A 24,350-nucleotide genomic window follows, 5' to 3' on the forward strand; every position below is an offset into this window, starting at 1 on the left:
CTTGGAGGACAACGAGGGATCGCCCAAGTAAGTAAGTAAGATAGGCAGCTGAAAAGACCAACCAATAGGTTGTAGTGCAAACTATGCCTGAGCTTTCACTAGAAGCCAAGATGGCCATATCCTGAGAAGACACCACTCCCTCCCAGAGACAGTCGTGACTCGCGAGGCAGAACCAAAAGGGGAAGCCACGTGCCAGGTGGGCGGAGGAGCAGCCACAGCCCCGGCCTGGCCTGCGGGATTTGAGCCGAGCTTTGCGGGTGACAGGCAACTCAAGGGGTCGCTGTGGTCACAATTACTGCTTGACCGGAGAAACAGCGCATGCGCACCGAACACGAGCCGAATACTTTCGGCATCTTCCGGATTTCTTCTTCTTTTTTCAGCAGGCGACAGTGATACAAACAGACTATAGGGGTTTTGCAGAATAATCACACGTAGGCTTCCCAAGTCTAACATTATTATACTGAAGCCCTTGGTGGCGGAGTGGGTTCAACCGCTGAGCTACTGAACTTGCTGACCGAAAGGTCGGTGGTTCAAATCTGGGGAGCGGGGTGAGTTCCCGCTGTTAGGCCCAGCTTCTGCCCAACCTAGCAGTTCAAAAACATGCGAATGTGAGTAGATCAATAGGTACCGCATCTGCAGGAAGGTAATGCCTCTCCATGCGATCATGCCAGCCACATGACCTTGGAGGTATCTACAGACAACGCCGGCTCTTTGGCTTAGAAATGGAGATGAGCACCCCCACCCCCCTAGAATCCGACACGACTAGATTGAATGTAAAGGGAAACCTTTACCTACTATTATAATGCTAATATCTATTATCATATTATTATAATATTACTATAATATTACTAGTATTATAATATAATATAATATAATACTATTATAATGCATATCTTGGGATACGGTTCTCTTCAAATAGGAACCGGAAGTGTGTGTTACCCGTTTTGTTTTTCTAGCCTCTATGGAGACGCGTAAAGAGATGTCGGCTCTGTTTCTTGTCTGACTCGTGACCGGAAGCGGAAGTCGTTCCCCTCTAGGCATGGTGTTCTCCCTAGTGCGGAGTCCGCTGCGGTGCCTGGGCTTCGCTCGGTCTCTGGCGGGATGGCGGAGGCTGAATCCGACGCGGCGCTTCTTCTGCAGCCAGCCGGGCCTGCAGGACCTCTTCGCACTGCCCGCGCTCCGGCGCTTCCTGGACCAGCAGCAGGAGCCAAGGCAGGAGGCGGGTGCGGGCCGCGGAGGCTTGGAGCTGGCCGCTCTGGCCTGCCGCCTGCGGAGGAAGGAGGAGGAGCTCAGCGACACCCAGCGCTTGGCCCGGGAAGGTGAGGAGGGCGCTCTCGCCTCTCGGCCCAGTGCGGGGCTCTTGCTTTGTTGACTTGTGTTCTATCTCCCTTTTCTCCTGCTAAAGAGACTCAGGGCAGCGTACAAAAAGGTGTGCTACAATCCGAGATATCTAAAGACCACTTGAGCCCCACTCTGACAAAAAAGTCAGGAAATAAAAGTTCCAAATCCTGCTTGATCATGTAAACTAAGCATGATCAGCCCTGGTTAGTATTTGGAGGAGAAACTCCCAAGATGAGCTGGTAAAACACTCTTTATTAACTCATGTGGAGCAAAATGCAAAAACAAGTCCCTGAATATTTATTTCCACATTCACACTTTTTCTGTTTTGTGCCTGTGGGCCAGAAATATAACTTGCATTGCATTTACATTTTTCTACATTTCCTAGAAATATGATGCGGTGTTGATCCTACTAAGAATATTTTTTCTCTAGATGAAAATGAAGATTTGCGAAAACTTGCAGAAACGGAAATTGTTTTTTGTCAGGGAGAGATAGCAGAGTTGAAACGTCAGGTATGCTGCTTTGACTGTTGTAGTTTAAAATATGGTGGTATGTGTTACACTGCAAGATCAGAAATTTTGGGTCACTTATCCTACTTGCGCTGTTTAGCTGGGTGTCTATGAGCTTTTAGCAGCATAGGCACTGGCAGGTAAAGGAGGGCTGGGAAAACAATGATGTGGCATCGAATTGTGCCAAGCTGTAAGCCTCGGTGAGTCGGGGTGAGATAGGGCATGATAGAAATGTGGTAAATAAACAAACACAGAAGTGTATCTGTAAAAACCATTCAATGAAGATTGAGCTGTAAAGAGTGATTCTGCTCAAACAGCTTGTATTGTATTATTATTATTATTATTATTATTATTATTATTATTGTAGCTGTCTGCTGGCCTTCAACATGCAAAGTGAATAGTGATTGCCTCTATAAAGTATCTTATTAAGTATGCATGACCATCAGAACAGAAAAAATGGGGAAAGCAGAAAATCCTGTCTCTCGCCTCATATATGATTTTAAAAGCATGAATCTAGAAGAATTTGACTGCTAAAATAGAAAAGTGCAGACTAGTGAAAGAAAACATCCCCCAGTTGCCTACTGAAAGGTGTTTTCAAGTCTGCAAAAATTTAAAAATGCATAGTTCTTGTACCTGACCTTGTTTCATTTTACAGACCTCCTTTTAGTTTGGGATAATAGAGTTTAATAATAATAATAATAATAATAATAATGATGATATTTTATTTCTTACCCACCTCTCCTCGTGGCTCAAAGTGGGTCACAGCACAGTCACAACACATAGACATTGCACAAATTCATTAAACACATTATTAAAATGTATTTCTATAAAATACATATTAAATATACAGTACAAATACCAAAATGTAACAGGTAGTTTATTTGTCAGTTTATGTGACTATATAATTTTTTCTAACCAGATATGTGTTATGATGAGATTAATAAATGCTTTTAAAAATATATAAGAAAGCATTGTTTTTTTTTTGCATTTTGCAGATAATACTGCAATTAATCCCTTCAGAAGAAACAGATGAAAGTGATCTTATAATGGAAGTGACTGCTGGAGTTGGAGGGCAAGAAGCAATGCTATTCACTGCAGAGATGTTTGATATGTATCAACAATATGCTGCATATAAAAACTGGAATTTTGACATTTTGGAATATGCACCCAGTGATATAGGTGAGTAACTCAGATCATCTCCCTATTGATAGAAAATGCCTACTGCTAATATAAACATTACACTTAAACCACTTTTCCTGCACATAGATTTTGTACAGCATCATAATGGTAGATGACTTGAAGTTCCTGATCCAATCCGGTTTCTTAGATATTAATATCTGGTGCTTATACGGTCAACCCTCAACATTTTCACAGGTTAGAGGGGCAGGATCCTCATGATAAACTGCTGTTGCAAAATTTAAAAAAATCTCCTGTCAGTCTCTAGAAGAAAGAACAGGATGACAATACTGAAGTGCTGCAGCTCGTCCCTCCTGCTGTTGAGGTGGATGGATGGGATGGCAAGAATGGGAGGAGGAACAGGATAGATCTGAGCTTAAAAGGGACAAGAACAACTGGCAGACCTCACCATTCCTATTCAGACCCACCAAGGCTGCCACAAAAGAGCAGTTACCACAGCGCTTTCCTGCTGCTCTTGTCTTCCTTCCCTGCAGCTCTCTCCTCCTTCCTCCTCCTGTCCCTCCACCTGACCCAGAGACTGACATGCTACCTACCCTCCCTCCTCCTCCCAGTCCTGTAACACATAACCTGCCAATGAAGAAATAGGAGAATGAAAAGGCCTACAGTCAGGTCTTTGTTGTGAGGAGGAGGCTGCCAAAGTCAGTGGGAAGTAGGAGGGGATTTTCCCCCTCCCTGGACTGGGCCTATGAACATGATCAAGGAGGGGGGGGGGGCTGGGTTGATAGGAGGGGGCTGTCAAACCATCATGGAAAAAGGAGAAGGACAGCTGAAGAGAAAGGGTTTTGTTTGTGTTGAATGGGTGGGTGCATTATGGCTGCAGGGCCCCTTTTCACTACTGCCTCTAACTGCCAGGGCTGCTTTCCTGAGGTCGCTTCCCCTTTTACTTTACTGTAGTTTATTTATTTATTATTTATTACACTTATATTATTATTGCTATTATTTGCAATTTTTGTATACCGCCCTTCTCAGCCCCGAAGGGGTTCTCAGGGTGGTTCACAGTGTTGGCAACAATTCAATGCCATCGATAAAAACAGTATAAAACATTAAAATTGACCCTCCCCTAATAAAACATTGAACGTTATTAAACACATAACATAAAATAGCATCACCTATCACACAGAGACTCTACAGTTTTCTTTTCATTTTGTTTTAAGGTGGATTGAGACATGCATCTGCCGCGGTAGCAGGCCCTGAAGCATATAGGCAAATGAAGTTTGAAGGAGGAGTGCATCGTGTTCAGAGAGTGCCTAAAACAGAGAAGCAAGGCCGCATTCATACCAGCACAATGACTGTAGCAATATTGCCACAACCAAATGAGGTAGTATTATTGATATTAGAATAATTTATATTTTCTCTCTTACTTGAGACTCAAAATGCCAAAAGTATAATGTTGTTAACAAGAAATTGCTACTCAAATCTTCCAGCCTTGATGTGCTTTTACCAAGTTATTATTATTGCAAAATTTGTATGATTGCTCAGTGAAAATGTATTGTGCAGTTGAATTAATAAACTTATCTAACTTAAATTAGCTATTATAATATATAGAGAATAAACTAAATGTGCCCTATTTTTCTTTTGTAGATAAACCTGACAATTAATCCTAAAGAGTTACGTATTGAAACTAAACGAGCCAGTGGAGCTGGTGGTCAACATGTAAATACCACTGACAGTGCTGTACGCATAGTACATATTCCCACAGGTAAATTACATTTTATTTCAATTGTATGTAAACCTTTCCTATAAAAATAGGTACTGTTCCATTATCTGGGTGGAGACCACTAGGGGGCGTTAGAAAGAGAGGAGGACACTTCATTCTATGGGGGTGTAGGATAGCTTAAAGGAGTAAAACCATTTCCCCGTTTTACTGTTATTCACCCACCCATGTTCCTGTCGTGTAAACAACCCTCGATTATGATATGCAGCGTAGGGAGGGGACTAACCAACTAAAATGGGGAAAATAGTTTTCCTCCTTCAATTCCTTCCCCCACCAATAAAATGAAGTACCACTCTCTATCGTCCCCTAGTGGCCTCTGTCCTGATAATGAAACAGTGCCAAAAATATTGTTTTATGAGTTCAGTTTTGTCCAGAAGAGATTCAAATTCTTTTATATAGAGAAGCCTTCAAATTATTAATGGATCACCATTAAAAATGGAAAAGAAACTTGACTTGAAGATCCTGCTCCCTGACACTGCGGAGAATTAGTGCAATAACAACAGCCCATAAAGTAGGATACAAAAATCACAAATGGAAACGTTAAGACAGCAATACATGATAAACAGTGTTAAAACTGATAATATTTAAAACCAGCTCCATTTCAGTTGCCATAACCAAAGTCCAGTAAGACCCCATAACCCAGATCTAAGGTTTCATTTACTCATTCCTGGAGAAAATTGGCTGTCTAGGAATTTTCAGGTTTTCCTATGTAATTTTATTATATACTTCCCATAGAGACACACTGGAGGGCTTAACAAATTCCTAGAGAAAATAACTCTGAGAATCTTGGGGTCTCTCTCCTAGCATACTTCTATGATAGACTGGGACCAGAAGTCAAGTGATTTAATAGTGGTCACTAATATCCACAGTGTCAAATTGATCTGACTGGGAAAATATCTTCTGCAGATACTGAGATCTTGCTGTATTCATTTCTGTTTAAGGAGATAACTGATTTTATGGCTGTATTGAGTGCACTGGAGTATCTGATAAAGGCTTGCAACTATCTTCTTTCTTTTCTTTTTCTTTTCTTTTTTTCTTTCTTTTGAGTGGTGGGCTGCAATGCTGTACAAGATGATAATAATAATAATAATAATAATAATAATAATAATAATTTAGTCCACCCTCTCTCCCTGAAGGGAGCCAGATAATGCACAGAAACAACAGTAAGCTTACAACAAAGAATTAAGCATCGAGATGAAAATAATAAAAAACAATCCAATAAGACATAGTAAACTAAAACATGAGTGAAACATTACAACATCTACCCTAAAAAGAATTATGATACAAGACCGAAAATAAGCTCCCACAGCTGGTGTTGATATTTGTGTGTTTCTTAAAATGCTTCTCAATGTGTTCCTAGAGGTTTTGTTTATGTTATCAATTCAATATTTCTGTTCTTTTTATTTTGGCTTGTACCTGCGCTAGGTGTGGTGTCTGAATGTCAACAAGAAAGGTCTCAAATAAGAAATAAAGAAAGAGCTATGCAGATCCTCCGTGCCAAGCTGTACAGTATGAAGCTTGAAGACGAGTCAAGGAAGAGAGAAACTGCCAGAAAGATTCAGGTAATATCTATTTCACTTTTCCTCAATATCATGGCTTGAAATTTAAGAATGAGTTTAAATTTCTATGGGGAACTACCTGTAACATAATGAAGAAGTGTTAGAGCCAGAAGATGCAATTGGGAGTGTGTGGGTGTTGAGACCTGTGAAGGTGGGACGTTAACTGGATGAACACAAAGCACATGATGAAAATACGGTTCTCCAAAGTACAGTGATGTAAAATAACAGAAACCTCGTGTGATGAATTTGCTGAGGCTTTTTTATTGCTGAGAGGCAGATTTGCCTGACCTGCTGGGGGGAGCATTTTAGTTGGGGCCATACAACCGGAACTAGGTAGAAATGTAATGAAGATTCAGTTTATATGTGACTTTTCTTTACAGTATTTACTTTTTAGCAGCAAGAATGAGCATTAGGTCTATAAGCTTCTTCTATGATGTTTCCCTTCTGTCTGTTGGTCTCCTTTCCTTGAACATTTTGCATTGCAAGTTCTACAAGGGAAAGAGGGCTGTCTTGCACATTTATGGCTTCTAATTTGCTTCCTTATATGACATTTGTTAAGAGCTATCTATACTTTTGTTGTGTTAAACCATTCAGCCTGGATATTGCACTATGTGGAAAATAACACATCATTTTTCCTTCTTCTTTTGCTTAGACTGGCACCAAAGGAAGGTCTGAGAAAATCAGAACCTACAACTTCCCCCAGGATCGGGTCACTGACCATAGAATAAGTAGATCAGTGCATCATATTGAACAATTTATGTTGGGGGAAGAACTGCTAGATGAAATGATACAAGCCCTGGGAGAATATGCTGACTTTGAAGCTCTGATGGAAGTTATTTCAGAAAGTGATCCAACCAGGCTGAGGTGACCTTCCTCTTGTCCTGCACAACAGGTATGGAAATGCATCCAAGCTCTATTGATGCATTGTACTGTTTGGACCTATCTGATTTTGCAGTAAAATAGTGCTACGTTACAATTATCCCCAAATCGCTGTTTGAAGGGGAACATTTATTCTGAAAGAAAAATACTGTACTGTTTAAGCTGCAGCATGTTAAACAGACCAGTGCATTAAAATAATTCTTGTTTCCACTTTTGAATCAGCAGTGGCACTGCTTCTTTCTAAGGCTAGTGGAAAGTTGATAATTAGTCGATCTTGGAATGCTTATTCATCATAACTAAAAACAAATCTAGACATATTATCCCATGTGGATCAAATAATTCCTTCTTTTTACAGAAGGCTGTTGCTACAGTGAGGAGATCCTAGAGTTGTTATTTACTACCTTTTCTTCCCTTGTCCTGGGTAGTATCCCAACTCAACAGCTGATTTTGAGACAGCACAAGGGACTACAAGAGGAGGCAGAAGCTTAAAAAAAATTACAGTTACCCCTTCTCATTATAGCAGTGAGAATGTCTTTTCAGCAAAAGTCCAGCTCCATCCATATTCAGTGCAATAAAAATGTTGAGGGCAGATTTAGGTGGCAAAAGTATGGATTTTGACCCATGGTTAAGTCAAGGGTCATTATTGGAGAGGGTAGAGTGCCAGTGCTGCCTCAGAGGGGCCAGCTGCCTCTGCTGACGTTTGCTCATCCAGGCATTCAAGAAAGTTTGATATAATTCTAAATATTTCTTCTGTTATTTTACTTGTGTCTTTGCTGCTATTTTTCTCCCATGATGGACTAAGCTCCATCCCTGCTAGGCTGCCCAGTGGTGAAGTTTACTCATACCTAAACAAATGAAGAAACCCTCATCTCATTCCTGCAATATTTAATAAATATCTAAAAAACTGTTCATAATTCTTTACAAAGTTTGAAAACTTGTACAATGGCTTACAATATTTACGAAAACGGAGATGACTTTGAGAGACTGTTGATTGAAGTGTGCTTCCATAATACCCTAACCCCCCCCCCCCCTTTTATTTTATTTTTCTGCTAGCAGGAGTAAAGAATATTCATGTTGATGGTGTTATTTGGATGCTCTAATAAACACTTCAAAACATCTGCACTGAGACTAATTCATCATGCACTTTAGTGTATGAAGATTTTTAGGGTCCTCCAGATGGTTTTGACTTCAAATTACATAAGTCTTAGTCAACTTCACCAATGTTAGGGTGCTGTGGGAATTATAGTCTAAAGCATATGAAAGGCACTAAGTTGCCACTCTTGCAGATGAGGTCTGTGAATATTACCAAGATATGAGAAAAGCAGCACTAGTTGGAAATCAGTGGCAGAATGAGAGTTGAGACTTTTAATTATAACTTAACAAACATGAAAATTAGGTAGTCATAAAAACTTTATGATTATTTATTTGGTTCTTTTGATTTTAAATTATTTTTTCTTGACTTGCTACTTTAGAGCAGCTGTGTTTAAATTTTAACTTGCTTATTCTAAAGATGGCTCAGATCACAGTAATAAAACAATCTAGTTACATTTTCTTGTAGATAATGTACAAGACTATTTAAAGTATTCTACCCTGGAAGTAAGGCCAATAGAGTGTAGTTTTCTGGAAATTACTTAGCAGTTCACCTTGTTTGCTGCTCAAAATATTGATGTCTGTTTTAAAACTGTGCTCCTAAGGGCAGAGAACTTGCTTGTGCTTGCCGCTTACGTGGCTCCACAGTGGTTAGATTACTTTGTCTATAATTATTTTATTTATTTAAAGCATTTATACCTTGATTGTTAGCCAAAAAGACTCCCAGAGTAACGTATTACCAATTATAATTCCTTATTGGTTAGATTATCTAAGGCTAATTGGAGTTATGGTTCACACTTGTCCTAAAGGAATAATTTGACGAACATAAGGTTTGTTTAACTGTTTTATTCAATGTTAACTACTCTGTTTGTAAAATTAAGCAAACAATATATATGAAGTGTTGTAGCAAAGTTAAAAATAGTGTTGTCAGAGCCTGAACCACCAAAAGATTCTGAAGTGATGGCATATTCAGGTCTAAATTTCCATGTATTCTAGTATGTGTGCATTTGGGCACTTGATGCTTTGCTCTCCTGTGTACCATGAAATGGTACAGCCTTAGAATTAGGAAAAAGCCCTTATCTAACTAGGATGGACTGCTGATACTAACAGTATGTCTGTGAAAATACTCATATTGATAAAAGTCAGGAGCATGCCCATCAAAACAGGGGAGACGCATCATATGGCTGTAAATTCTGATAAGGATACCAGCCAATAGAGGAAATTAAATAAGCTGCTACTGCAAACCTATAAGTAAACCTGGCTAGTTTCATGTATAAATAATACTTCCTATATTCCGTTCCAGACCTATAACAGTTCTGTGTGGAAATTGGTCAGAAACAACTTTTCATTTTTTTATCTATTTGAAAAGGATAATGTTTGATCATTCTGCTGTACTCCACAAAAAAAGAAAATCAACCTTACAAATGCTGATTTATTATCAATAAACATTTGGTTTTGTACCTATATACCCAGGGTCATCTAAATGTTTTTCTCAAGTGGAAAGGGGTTGTAAGTGGAAAAAGTTAGGATGGTATTCTTTCTAATTCTGCTTGTATGCCCACTTGCCTTTGACAAGAGAGAACCATGCATCTGGAGCTAGTCAGAACAAAATTATTATGTACATTATCCCAATAGTATTTTGTCAGTGCCCTTTGCCGAATCACTTGTATACTGCTTTTGTCATCATCATTGATTTTGTTTTGGATGGAGACTCCTTTAAAACTAGAGGTTCCTCTCCACTGCAGAATTAATGTAGCTTAATATCACTTTAATTGTCATGGCTCAATACTATGGAATCCTGGGATTTGTAGTTTGGTGAGGTACCATCACTTTTCAGTAGTATTGAGTCATAGCAGTTAAAGTGGTGTCAAGCTGCATTAATTCTGCAGTGGTGATCAATCAGATTAACATAGGACGGGGCTATGAACGGAAGCCATCTTGATGTAAAGGTTTGAATATTGAACTATTGACTCTGGAGATCAGGGTTGAATTCCCACTTTACCCCGGAGGGAGATAACCCCTCTCTGAATCTTACCAAAAAAACTTTGTGATAGATATGGTCACTATAAAGTCAGATATAACTTGAAGGCACAGAGCAAGGCCACCAGTGGCTACAAAGAACAATCACTGTACTATGTGACTACATGTGTGTCACTCTGTTACCTGCTGAGGAATGCAAGAGAGACTTGCAACTGGCTGCTTCTGGGCTCCCCACAGTTATCTGTGTGAATTAGATATTGCCTGTGGGTGTCATCTAGCACAGCTCTTGTGTTAGCCACTGAATGAATGTAACGTATTAAGTCAACAAGTGCAAAAGTTATTGCGATTCAATGAGTACAGTGTTTATCTAGAAGTAACAATTTGTTTCAGCCCAAAATGTTAAACTACCAGAAAAAAGACAATGTAGCAAAATTAGTAAGTTCAATCATTTGTTACTGTGCCAGATGATCTGAAGAGAGACTTGGACAATGGGGTTCAGACAAACACAATCCTCCACTGAATCAATCTTAACAAATTCCAAGATAGGTTGGCATTAGATCTGCCATAATGACCTAAAGGCACTCAGCAAGTCAATGGTACTTCCTCTTCCAATGGTGCACCATTTGCCAGCAGGGTCCAAGGTGTTTTACATAGCAAAAAGTCAGCCTTTTAAAGAAAAAGCAGTATGTAAATGACTAAGGGAGGAACCCTACAGCCCCCCAGGACATCCAGGTGTCCCTTTTTGAACAATAGGACCTAGAAGAACCAGATTCCAAAGCAAAGGAGGCAAATAAGAATCCCTTAGCTGTTTTACTGTTGCGTTCTTGGGCTTGAAGGGATACAAACAGCTTTTACTCATGCTGCCAATTTTAGCCAGATCATGAGAGCAGAATGTCTGTGTAAAGCACCGCTTTTTTGCAGTTTGCAAAAGTGTGTGCTAGATAAGGTAAAGGTAGTCCCCTGACATTAAGTCCAGTCATGTCTGACTCTGGGGTGTGGTGCTCATCTCCATTTCTAAGCCGAAGAGCCAGCGTTGTCCATAGACACCTCCAAGGTCATGTGGCCGGCATGACTGCATGGAGCGCCGTTACCTTCCCGCCGGAGCGGTATCTATTGATCTACTCACATTTGCATGTTTTCGAACTGCTAGGTTGGCAGAAGCTAGGGCTGACAGCGGAAGCTCACGCCGCTCCCCGGAATCGAACCTGCGACCTTTCGATCAACAAGCTCAGCAGCTCAGTGCTTTAACCCACTGCGCCACCGTGTGCTACATAAAACTTGTTAAATCTTCAGTATGCTCCAAGATTGATTCTGTCTGAACAGACTAAGGCCTGCATCTAAATTAGGCTTAAAGTACACTCAGTCAATCAATGGAACTTAATTAGGCGTAGTAACAAATCAATACTAGATATAGGCAGAATGCAGCTACCACTGGAAACAGAAGGTATAGTGTTTCAAATGGGAGTTTCATTGAACATTAGAGCAAAAATGAAATGCTATTGATGTACATTCTTCATAAACCTATTATTTGTAAGGTACAACCAGATGTGTCTAAGGACAACGATGGCTCTTCGGCTTAGCAATGGCGATGAGCGCCACACCCTTGAGTCAAGACACGACTGGACTTAATGTCAGGGGAAAACCTTTACCTTTACCTATATTGATAATATAATAAAAAGGTAAAGGTTTTCCCCTGACATTAAGTCCAAGGATATACTATTATTGTGTATTTGAAGTTGTAATGCTTTTTATTGTGAGCTGCTTTGATAAAGCGGGATATAAATAAGTAATTAAATAAAGGCTGATGAAGAAGAAGTAAATGCTTTATCCTGTCTTGAGCGAGGTGGGCTAAAGACAGGATACAGACAGTGACCATGTCATTAAAAATGTATAAATGGCTTTTGAAACTAGGGACAGAATATAAATTGTGAAACAGTATATGAATATGTTGGGCACAATGCCGTATGGGGGGAATGGTGATCCAAACGATACCGCCTCGAGCCTGTCGCAGGCAGTCGAGACAAGCGGCGGTGGTTTAGTTTTGCGGGGGAGGGGTGGGGTGGCCCCCTTCTTTGCTGCCTCTGTGTGCGCGCGCACACACATTTTGGCATAGGGCGCGCGCTCTTTCTCTGTCTCGGTGCGCTGGGCGCGAGAGCGCGGGGCTCCCTGTCCAATCGAACGAGCCGGAGAGAAGAGCGCGAGCTGCCTCGCCCTCCTCCTCCTCCTCTTGAGCAAGCGCCGCGGCTTCTCCCGCGTTCGGCTGTAAAACACGTCCTTACTTCATGCTCACGAGATGAGATGAGAGGACCCCGCGCGCGCGCTCCAGCCTGCCTTCGTCACTCTCCCCTCCCACTACTCGCCGCCCTCGCGCTCTTCACCCTTTTAAACCTCCCCAAAAATGTCCCCTTCAACGGAAGCTCCGCCCCCTCCCCCTCGGCAGCGCGCGCGCACTGGATTGGCCGCCGCCTCTCTCCTGCTTTTTCATTGGCGGCTGGCCTTTTAAGAATTCCCTCCAATCGGGAGGCTGGGTTTTGGATACCAGATTCAAAAGTGCTCAGCAAAAGGGACTCAGCTAGGCGCGGAAAAGAAAAGGGAACAGAGGCCTGCCTGGTGGAGCGCCTGGGAAGGAACCGCGTGAGGAGAAAAAAAGGGGGGAATAGAGAAGGAAAGCAGCGCCTGCTTCTTGTTTTACCAGGTAGCCAGGCCGACTTGGAGGGAGGCGAGGAGCGTGGGCAACCCAAGAGGGAGACGGAGGGACTGGGCGCGGGGCTGGTGGGGGCCTGGGCAGCCTGAGGAGGGGGAAGGGAGAGAATCTAACAGGGTGAGAGGAATCCTAGAGCCCTCTCTTCCATTTCTTGAAGGCTGGAAGCTCAGCCACTATCACTGGAGGCGAGTCCCGCCGGCGGGAGAACAATCCTTGTGCTCTCTCTCCCGCCTCTTGGCCTCAGGGCAGGAAAAGAGCGCCTGGCGAAGGGAGAAACCCTTCAGTCCAAGAATGAATGGATATATATGTATGTGTGTATGTGCACACACACATATATATAGTCTCAAGTCATATTGATATGAATTGAGAAATGTAAACAAAGGCAAATATTCTTTAAACCAGGTCTGCTCAAACTCGGGCCCTCCAGGTGTTTTGGACTCCAACTCCCACCATTCCTCACAGCCTCAGGCCCCTTCCTTTTCCCCCTCAGCCGCTTAAGCGGAAAGGAAAGGGCCTGAGGCTGTGAGGAATGGTGGGAGTTGGAGTCCAAAACACCTGGAGGGCCCGAGTTTGAGCAGGCCTGCTTCAACCTCTTAATATTGGTGGGGGGGGGGTGTATTACAGTATAGATTATTATTATTATTGTAAACGAATCTGTGAGAGACTTCAGTCCATTGTGTTGTCCTGGGGGGGGGGGGTTGTAAGGGTGGTGCCCCTCTTCACCAGATCTCCCCTTATCTGCCCCTTCAGGCTTTTGCAGTCATTTTGCGAGGGAAGGGCCCAAGCTGCCATTTTAATAGAGCCCAGGGATATTCAGTGTATTTAATAAGTGTATTTTGCCCTTCCCTACGTGGCCTGGTAGTAAATGCGCGGGCTTCCTTCCGTCCACTTTCTCTACCTCCCGCGCTTCTCTCTCTCTCTCTCTCTTTCCCCCCTTCCTGTCAGGTTGGAAGAGGATCTCCTCAAAAGAGGGATTTAGGGGAGGACTGTGTGTGTGTGTGTGGGGGGGGGGGGGGGTCTGAATGCTATTAATCTTGTTTATAATACGTGGTGTTAACGCATATTTCTGTTCCTTGCTCTGCAGCAGAAGGTCTGTGGGATTTTCCTATTATTATTATTATTATTATTATTATTATTATATTTAACCCCCCCCCCCCCCCCCCCCCCCAATCGCTGAGATCCTCCAAGGGCCCTTCCAGACAGGCCCTATATCCCAGGATCTGATCCCAAGTTTTCTTTTTATCCCAGATTATCTGGCAGTGCGGACTCATATAATCCAGTTTAAAGCAGAAAATCTAGGATCAGATCCTGGGATATAGGACCTGTCTGGAAGGGCCCCCAGTCACATTGTTGGTTGAACTGGGGAGCATTAAGAAACATTTCTGTCTGAGCACATGGCTTACATAGGAGCGTATGCTAGTGACTTAAGCCAGGCCACATACATAGAAAGCCCATTTTGTTCCCTTCAATTTCTTTTTTTAATTTGGGGGACCAGGGTAATTTTTAATCCTTACTATTGAGCATTTGGGGGGTCAGAAACTCCTGGCCGTCTACTAATTGGGTAAAGACCCCCATCTAGTTTCTGCCTGCCTTTTTAGAAAACAACTTTCGCATATTTTAAATAAAGATTTATACCCACATTTCAGCAGTATATTCAGCCATCTGCTGTATTTAGTACATTGCCTTTTATACTGTTTGATGATTGTTTATATGCTTTAAGTCCTTCCTCTGAACATTGTTAATTAAATGTGTTTAATCAGTGAATAATAATATCAATAATACTTTATTTATAGACTGCCCTCTCTCCCCAAGCAGGGTCAGGGTGGTTTACAACACAAAAAGGCAAGCATTCAATGCCCAGATAAATACAAAAAAACAATTACAATAATGCAATATAATACACATAAAGAGCCCTTGGTGGCACAATGGGTTAAACTCTTGTGCCGGCAGGACTGAAGACAGACAGGTCGCAGGTTCGAATCCGGGGAGAGCATGGATGAGCTCCCTCTCTCAGCTCCAGCTCCCCATGTGAGGACATGAGAGAAGCCTCCCACAAGGATGGTAAAACATCGAAACATCCGGGCAGCCCCTGGGGAACGTCCTTGCAGACGGCCAATTCTCTCACACACCAAAAGTGACTTGCAGTTTCTCAAGTTGCTCCTGACACCAAAAATAAAAGACAAAACAAAACATAATAACAGTAAAGTTATTGTAGCAAAAATTGACATCAAAATGAAAAACAAGATACAAATAATCACATAGAAACAGGTTACACTAATCACATACTCAACATTAAAACATCTCAAATGATAAAAACAATTAAAATAAATTGAAATTGGATGATTATAGTTGTTCTTTGACAAGGGTCCACTTGTCCGGGGACCACTCTCCAACATTAGTACCAAAAGGGTTATGAATCAGTTTTTTGTTAACTTTATATTCGGTTTGGGGCGCTGGCTCAGAAAATTGCATTGGATGGACCGCATCAGCTCTAGTTTCTGATACAGAACATATGCCATGGTCAGAGACATGGAAGGAGTGGCAGGCGGCACAAAAGGAGCTTTCATACAAATGAATGAATAAATAAAGAGGAAGGAAGCTCGTGGATCAGATTTTAGTCCTCGCTGCCCACTGGTGATCCACAGCCCACAGGTTAAGAACAGCTGATATAGGGAGATAGACAAATAGCCTGGACCGGAACTGTTTAGGGCTTTATAGGTAACAACCGGCACTTTGTATTAGCTCAGAAGCAGACCAGCAGCCAATGGAGCTGCCGTAACATGGGAGTAGTTCTCACCCTGTACGGAATCCCAGTTAGTAACCTGGCTACTGGTTTCTGAGCTAATTGTGGCTTCCGAACTGTCTTCAAAGGCAGCCCCACATAGAGAATGTTGAAGCAGTCCAAACAGGATATGATTAAGGCGTGGACTACCATGATGATACTTTCTGTATAATTCTTTCCAGTGTGCAGTCTATATACTTTCCTGCCCCAAACAGCATCTAGCCTCTTTTCTACCTTTTTAAATTTATGAGTTCACTTAAGAAATACAGTCAGTTCTAAGTTTCTACAGATTCTGCATCTATGACGTGGAAACATTCCCCTCCAAAAATCCCCTGAGCAACCTTGTTTTTGCCATTTTATGTATAGGGGCACCATTTTACCATGCCAGTGTCTGTAAGAGGACTAGACATCCATTGGGGAGGGGAGGCTAGAAACTAAGCCCCACAAGGCACTAATGACCTACTGTAGACTAATGCTATCCTTGATGAAGAATATATTAATTTGTTTCCCTCTATTTGAAAGGTTTCCATTAGTGGAATGAGAAAAGCTGAACCCACCCCTCTGGAATGCTGTGGTACCCTTTAAATCAGTTTTGTAGGAAACAAAAGGACATGAACTCAGGTCTACTTGTATAAACTAGACTTTGCTTTCTTTGCCTTACCTTTCCTAGCAGCATTCAAGGGGTGAAAGAAAGCCCTTGATGGCTTTCCAGAGGACATAGTTGGAGAAGAGGGAAACCCAATTTCCTATGGTTTGATTATAAAGTTGAAAGGAGCCTCATCTATAACCAGTACATGATATTGTCACAACTGTATCTTTGTACTGCAATGGCCTCAGTTTACAAATCTCTAATCAATTTGGGTTCATCTGCCCCTCGGCTGTGGAACTCCCTCCCCAGAGAGATTAGATAAGCCCCCTCCTGCCTGGTGTTTAGAAAAAAAACCCTAAAAACTTGGTTATCCAAGCAAGCATTTGGTTGGTGACAACAATAAATTAGCATATGTATGTCAACCTCAGAATCAGTGCAATGTTAAAATGTTTTATGTTTATGTTTGATGGTTTATAGCAGGCATGGGCAAAGTTTGGCCCTCCATGTGTTCTGGACTTCAACTCCCACAATTCCTAACAGCCACAGGCCTTTTCCATTTCCTTTTCCACTGAAGCGACTAAGGGGGAAAAGGAAAGGGCCTGAGGCTGGAATTGTGGGAGTTGAAGTCCAAAACACCTGGAGGGCCGAAGTTTGTCCATGCCTAGTTTATAGTTTTAATTGTTTAATTTATGGTTCTATGTTATTCTTTTAGATGTGTGTTATACTGTTTTTGTATGTGAGGCATTGAAATTTTTGCCATTTATTTGATGTGAATTACTTTTGAGTACCCCCCAGGGGTGAGAAAAGCTGTATTTAAACGCGTTAAATAAATTAGACATGATAAACAATAAATCTTCCAACTGAAATGTAGTATGCTCTTCCTTTTTCCTTTTAAATTACATCTTCATGACAATATTTTGACAAGCTTTGTATCTACGCAGACAATATTTTGACATGCCTTGTATCTATAACTTGGTACTTCATTTCTTTATCTGTGAAAGAAACACATTCTAAGTTTAAAAGTAATTTCTGTTTTTGAAATATTTATAAATGACCCTTCAGTAACCATTCCAGGGGAGAAAACCCCAAATATTTAAATTGTCTTATCTAGCAATCACTGTACTAGCTCAGTGCTAATTAATGCCTTGTTTTTGTTTTGTTTTTAGGGTACAAAGCAGAAAACATTTTAAATAATCCACCCTAAGCACTGAAAATGAAACGTGATCTTAATTGTTACCATATTCATTGTGGACCTTCACCATTGAAACCAGCTGCCAGAGAGACCAAGTCTGAAGAGCTCTGTACTGCTGATTATGATGAATTTTGTAAAGATTATAATACGGAAGGATTTTCACATATTAAATTGCATCATGGAAGTCCTAAAATTGTTAGTAGCAGAAGTGAAGAAAAGCCAATACACAACAAAGAAAACCAACAAGCATCAAGAAGGCATGTTGAGAGTGCCAATGACAGTGGACATGAGGACAGTGGCTATTCCTCCTTTTTGGGCCTTCAGCATGAACTGACAGAACATGAAGACAGTACACTGTTGGCAGGAAATATCAAAGTTACACCAAACCACGTTTTCAGTCAAAGAAAGAATTTGCTTCCAGTTCTCCATTTTGAGGAACTTGTCTGTTCGACTTTGAAAAAAACGAATAGAAGAAATCCCAAGTCATGGGCTCTGGTCTTAGATAAGGTGGTTTCCAAGCAAAGCATGCAATTCACAAATCTAATTGGCAAAAGCATGGGATTAGATCAGTTGGACATTCTTGGTGAATTATTCCATAGGAGGTTCCGACATTTATTAGCAAACATCTTGAGATACCTTGATTGCATGGACTTGATAAAGTGAGTAAAATTCATGTATGTCCTTAAAAAAGTGATCATACACTAAGATGTATTAATTATAAAGGTTTTTTTAAAAAGCTCCTGTTTAGAACACTACCTCTCCTGTTAAAAATACTGCATTGGGCAAAATCACACTATTTTGGGAAGTTGTTTCCAAAGTACAGTGTAATTGTACACAGAGTTTATGTGAAGATTTGCAGACCCATTAAAGAACAGTGGGTTCATTTTACTTTACATTGTTCTTGTTCCACACATTTGCAAGCAAAGCTGAAATCTTAACGAAAATTTAATGGATATTTAAAATTGCTTTCATTGTAGTTAAGCTGTGATGGCATTGATGGAGAGACAGTTTTCTGATTTAGATATATATGAGGAATTCTATGACCTTTGTTTTCATTTAAACAGTTTTTTGTAGTATAGAATAGGAAACTTCCACTTCAATTTTAAGTACATGGGGAGACATCTAAAATCCGCCAATTCCTTATTTTTAAGAAGAGATGTATTGAGCCCTAAAAGGTGGGGACATGATACATCGTTTTAGCTTATTTTTGTGTCATAACCAAATAAATCGACCAATGGTTTCTTGAAAGTACCAGTAGTTATGTTATTTTATGTGTAGCATACTTATACTGTCATAAGCCATAAGAACTGATGTTACCTTCTGAATATAACTGTGTTTGTTTTGACAACAGTGTGGCTAAAGTAAGCACAACCTGGAAGAAAATCCTACAGGATGATAACTGGGCTTTAGAGATGTACAACAAAGCACTAACACTCACTTCAGTAAGTTTCTTTTTTTCCTTTTTTCTTGGGGGGGGGGGGGGGGAGCAGTTTAAGCCTGTAATTTTATCTTTGTAATTTATTTTATATAGGATGGGGAATAAATATTTGAATAATAAAAAACATTGTCAGGCCTTTAGCAAGTTACCAGTTCAAGTTTCAGAAAATTACAATTGTAATTTAAAAGATTAGAACCAATATCACAATTAAAAAGGAAAGATCTGGCAAGCCTGTCTAGGGAAAACATTTCTCCAAGTGTGGTTCTGTCAATGAGTAGAATCTTTATTTTATATTTTTAATTTTATTTTTATTTTATAAGTTGTCATTGAAAAAAGGCTCATTTCTTAAAACTGTAATGTGTGCAGGTAATGGTCTCTCGGACATACTGGTTCCAAAAGGCCCATCTTTGAGTCAGAAGATCTAAAGTTACACATGTGAACTCTAGCTGAATTTTTAAAGTCACTTTAAAGTATTTCAAAAGTATTAGCATATAAATATTGGATATTAGAAATATGCTAGGTTTCATGAATAATTCCTCCGGACAAGACTATTTTTATTTGGGTGTAGCTCAGATCTGATGCCAAGTCAATTCCAAAATTCATCTGCCATTCCTCTCTGAATTCAGGAGTGAGTTCAGATGTGTTTGATATTCCAAGTTTAACGAATTATGATATTAATGTAGTCTTTCTTGCTTCTATTTCAACACAGAATCTCTTAAAACAATCTATTTTCTCTCATCAGAGTAATAATGCTTCAGCCTCCAAATTGATGGATACGAGACGACATGCTCCTCACAGAGAAGTATTTAGTCATGTTCAAAAACTAGGAAGTGCACCAAACAATGTTTTGGAAAAAACATCAAAATTGAAGACAAACAACCGGAGTAACTCGAGCTCTTCCTCTTTCAGCCGCCACACGCTGTTTACTGAGGTAACATTTGCTTTAATTTCTAATTGGTTGCCTATTTTATTTGGGTTGGGGGGCTGGCAGATTAATGGTAGTAATTTCAGATGCAATGGTCTCATGTCTTTGCAATTATATAAGATTTTGTCAAACTAGATTTAAGAGTACAGTACTGTATTTCTTCAGTTCTAAGACACTTTTTGCTCATATGTTGTTGTTCATTCGTTCAGTCGTCTCCGACTCTTCGTGACCTCATGGACCAGCCCACGCCAGAGCTCCCTGTCGGCCGTCACCACCCCCAGCTCCTTCAAGGTCAGTCCAGTCACTTCAAGGATGCCATCCATCCATCTTGCCCTTGGTCGGCCCCTCTTCCTTTTGCCTTCCACTTTCCCCAGCATGATTGTCTTTTCTAGGCTTTGCTGTCTCCTCATGATATGGCCAAAGTACTTCAACTTTGTCTCTAGTATCCTTCCTTCCAGTGAGCAGCCGGGCTTTATTTCCTGGAGGATGGACTGGTTGGATCTTCTCGCAGTCCAAGGCACTCTCAGCACTTTCCTCCAGCACCACAGCTCAAAAGCATCGATCTTCCTTCGCTCAGCCTTCCCTAAGGTCCAGCTCTCACATCCGTAGGTTACTACAGGGAATACCATGGCTTGGACTAGGCGGATCTTTGTTGCCAGTCTGATGTCTCTACTCTTTACTATTTTATCGAGACTGGACATTGCTCTCCTCCCAAGAAGTAAGCGTCTTCTGATTTCCTGGCCACAGTCTGCATCTGCAGTAATCTTTGCGCCTAGAAATACAAAGTCTGTCACGGCCTCCACATTTTCTCCCTCTATTTTCCAGTTGTCAATCATTCTTGTTGCCATAATCTTGGTTTTTTTGACGTTTAGCTGCAACCCGGCTTTTGCGCTGTCTTCTTTCACCTTGATTAGAAGGCTCCTCAGCTCCTCCTCGCTTTCGGCCATCAGAGTGGTGTCATCTGCATATCTGAGGTTGTTAATGTTTCTTCCAGCAATTTTCACCCCAGCCTTGCATTCATCAAGCCCCGCACATCGCATGATGTGTTCTGCATACAAGTTAAAAAGGTTGGGTGAGAGTATGCAGCCTTGCCGTACGCCTTTCCCAATCTTGAACCAGTCTGTTGTTCCATGGTCAGTTCTTACTGTTGCTACTTGGTCCTTGTACAGATTCCTCAGGAGAGAGACAAGGTGGCTTGGTATGCCCATCCCACCAAGAACTTGCCACAATTTATTATGATCCACACAGTCAAAGGCTTTAGAATAGTCAATGAAGCAGAAGTAGATGTTTTTCTGAAACTCCCTGCCTTTCTCCATTATCCAGCGGATATTGGCAATCTGGTCTCTCGTTCCTCTACCTTTTCTAAACCCAGCTTGAACGTCTGGCAGCTCTCGCTCCATGTATTGCTGGAGTCTTCCTTGCAGGATCTTGAGCATTACCTTACTGGCATGAGAAATAAGGGCCACTGTACGGAAGTTGGAGCAGTCTTTCGCATTTCCCTTTTTTGGTATGGGGATGTAAGTTGATTTTTTCCAGTCTGATGGCCATTCTTGTGTTTTCCATATTTGCTGGCATATGGCATGCATCACCTTGACAGCATCATCTTTTAAGATTTTAAACAGTTCAGCTGGGATCCCATCGTCTCCTGCTGCCTTGTTGTTAGCAATGCTTCTTAAGGCCCATTCAACCTCACTCCTCAGGATGTCTGGTTCTAATTCATTCACCACACCGTCAAAGCTATCCTCGATATTGTTATCCTTCCTATACAGATCTTCTGTATAATCTCGCCACCTTCTCTTGATCTCTTCAGCTTCTGTTAGGTCCCTGCCATCTTTGTTTCTTATCATACCAATTGTTGCCTGAAATTTACCTCCAATGTTTCTAATTTTCTGGAAGAGGTCTCTTGTCCTTCCTATTCTGTTGTCTTCTTCCACTTCCATGCATTGCTTGTTTAAAAATAGTTCCTTGTCTCTTCTGGCTAACGTCTGGAATTGCGCATTTAACTGGGCATATCTCCCCTTATCACTGTTTCCTTTTGCTTTCCTCCTTTCTTGGGCTACTTCCAGTGTCTCAGCAGACAACCATTTTGCCTTCTTGGTTTTCTTTTTCTTTGGGACGTACTTTGTTGCCGCCTCCTGAACAATGTCGCGGACTTCTGTCCATAGTTCTTCTGGGACTCTGTTTACTAAATCTAGCCCTTCAAATCTGTTCTTCACTTCCACTGTATATTCGCTAGGAATGTTAGTGAGATCATATCTAACTGGTCTGTGTATTTTCCCTGATCTCTTTAGTTTTATTCTAAATTGAGCAATAAGAAGTTCGTGATCTGAGCTACAGTCAGCCCCAGGTCTTGTTTTCACCGACTGGATGGATGTCCGCCACCTTTGGCTGCAAAGGATGTAGTCAATCTGATTTCGGTGCTGACCATCTGGTGAAGTCCATGTGTAAAGCCGTCTTTTAGGTTGTTGGAAGAGAGTGTTTGTTATACACAGCGAGTTTTCCTGGCAAAATTCTATCAGCCTGCGTCCCGCTTCATTTTGTTCTCCCAGACCATGCTTGCCTGTGATCCCAGTTGTCATTTGACTTCCCACCTTGGCATTCCAGTCTCCTGTAATGAAAATAATGTCTCTTTTTGGTGTATTATCCAGTAGGTCCTGCAGATCCTCATAGAACTGATCTACTTCTGTTTCTTCAGCAGCTGTGGTTGGGGCGTATATTTGGATCACTGTAATGTTGAAAGGCTTTCCTTGCACTCGAATTGAGATCATTCTGTCATTTTTTGGGTTGTATCCAAGCACTGCTTTAGCGAATTTTTTATTAATTATGAAGGCTACTCCATTTCTTCTATGTTCCTCTTGTCCGCAGTAGTAGATCTGGTGGTCATCTGATGTGAAGTGGCCCATTCCAGTCCATTTCAGTTCGCTGACCCCCAGAATGTCTATCTTTAGTCTTGACATCTCACCAATAACAACATCCAATTTGCCCTGGCTCATAGATCTTACATTCCAGGTTCCTATGGTGTGTTGATCTTTAGAGCATCGGATTCGTCGTTCGCCTCCAGTACCGTCGGCCGCTAGCCTTCCTTTCGGCTTTGAGCTAGCTGCGTCATCACATCTGGGGCTAGTTGAACTTATCCTCTGCTCCTCCCCAGTAGCATTTTGGCCATCTTCCGACCTGGGAGTCCCATCTTCCAATGGCATACCGACATATCTCTGGTTGTACTGGTCCATTTAGTTTTCTTGGCAAGGATACTGGGGTGGTTTGCCATTGCCTTCCCCAGGGATCACGCTTGGTCTGACCTCTCTGCCACGACCGTCCCGTCTTGGGTGGCCCTTCACGGTTTCGCTCATGACATCATTGAGGTGCTCAAGCTCCAGCGCCACAACAAGGCGGTGACCCTTTGCTGGAGTTTGCTCATATATAAACATCCCTTAATTGCTCATATAAACATCCCTTAATTGGGATGTGTCTTAGAATCACAGATATATCTTACATATTTTTGGTGGTGGTGATACTGAAATTAGGGTGCATCTGCAATCAATGGTGTCTTATAATTGAAGAAATATGGTATTTTAAACTACTTGCCATTATGTGATTTCATGTTCAGAATTAGTATTCAAAGTAGAGGATAGTTGAGATTTCATTATAGATTGGTAAAACATGGTTTCAAGACATCATTTTGATCTAGCAACCAATGATTTCTGTCCCAACAGATTGCGAAGACACTGAAAAATACGGAAAGTTTGAAAGCCTGTTATCTTTGTGGCTCTCCTGCCAAGTATCAGCCCCATCTCCAAAGAGCCACATGCATCCGTGAAGGTTGTGGCTTTGACTTTTGCACAAAATGCTTATGCTCTTACCATAGTGCCAAGGACTGCACAAGCGGGAAGCCTGTGAAACCATCCTCCAAAATCGAAGCCCTTCCTGGTTCCAAAAAAAGCAAACAGAATTTACGGAGACTATAATTGGGACATAATTATGGCTAGTCACTATATTATTTTGTTATCATGCCCACATTTCATATCTTTATGACTTTTGTCACTCTTTTGTCTTCATCTCCTGCCTCAAAGTGTGTATACTTGTAAATATTTAAGTATTTGTCTGTCTTTTTATGGAGAAAAATAAATTTTAAATTTTTAAATAATAACCTGACAACAGTATTATAAAAAGCAAAGATGTATGTCATATTGGCTCCTGCACAAAACTATTCTTTGTATGTGATGGGTACTGGCATCCCCTTCACTAATTATGTCCTTGGAATTCTTCCAAATAACTTTCCAGATGGACTTCTACGGAAGATTGGAAGGTGAAGTACGTAGAGTTGCCCTGACCAGAGTGTTATAGTGTGCATGAACACAAGAGAGAATTTCCACGGAGCCCATATTTAAGAATGTGTAAGGGACAAAGTTGTGATAAGATTAGGATGCGTTCAAATGAGGTACCACAGCTTGAAG

The 24,350-nt window shown here is 41.3% G+C and overlaps 1 protein-coding gene across 6 annotated transcripts; it reads left to right on the top strand.

The window, feature by feature from the left end:
• Positions 1–1,016: 1,016 nt before the first annotated feature.
• Positions 1,017–24,043, top strand: LOC132761069 (peptide chain release factor 1-like, mitochondrial). 6 transcript variants are annotated; one of them, XM_060753600.2, is made up of 8 exons: positions 1,017–1,319; positions 1,772–1,851; positions 2,844–3,027; positions 4,200–4,363; positions 4,627–4,744; positions 6,185–6,321; positions 6,971–7,210; positions 17,508–17,593. In XM_060753600.2, the coding sequence occupies exons 1-7, from the start codon at positions 1,040–1,042 to the stop codon at positions 7,184–7,186; spliced, it is 1,179 nt and encodes a 392-aa protein (XP_060609583.2). In that variant the 5' UTR covers positions 1,017–1,039; the 3' UTR covers positions 7,187–7,210; positions 17,508–17,593. The 6 variants fall into 6 exon arrangements, with proteins under 6 accessions (XP_060609583.2, XP_060609584.2, XP_060609582.2 ...); XM_060753601.2 differs by lacking the exon at positions 17,508–17,593 and adding an exon at positions 8,000–9,752; XM_060753599.2 differs by lacking the exon at positions 17,508–17,593 and having other exon boundaries at positions 6,971–8,315.
• Positions 24,044–24,350: the final 307 nt, after the last annotated feature.

Source organism: Anolis sagrei, chromosome 1 (assembly GCF_037176765.1).
Source record: "Anolis sagrei isolate rAnoSag1 chromosome 1, rAnoSag1.mat, whole genome shotgun sequence".
NCBI classification, from domain to species: Eukaryota; Metazoa; Chordata; class Lepidosauria; order Squamata; family Dactyloidae; genus Anolis; species Anolis sagrei.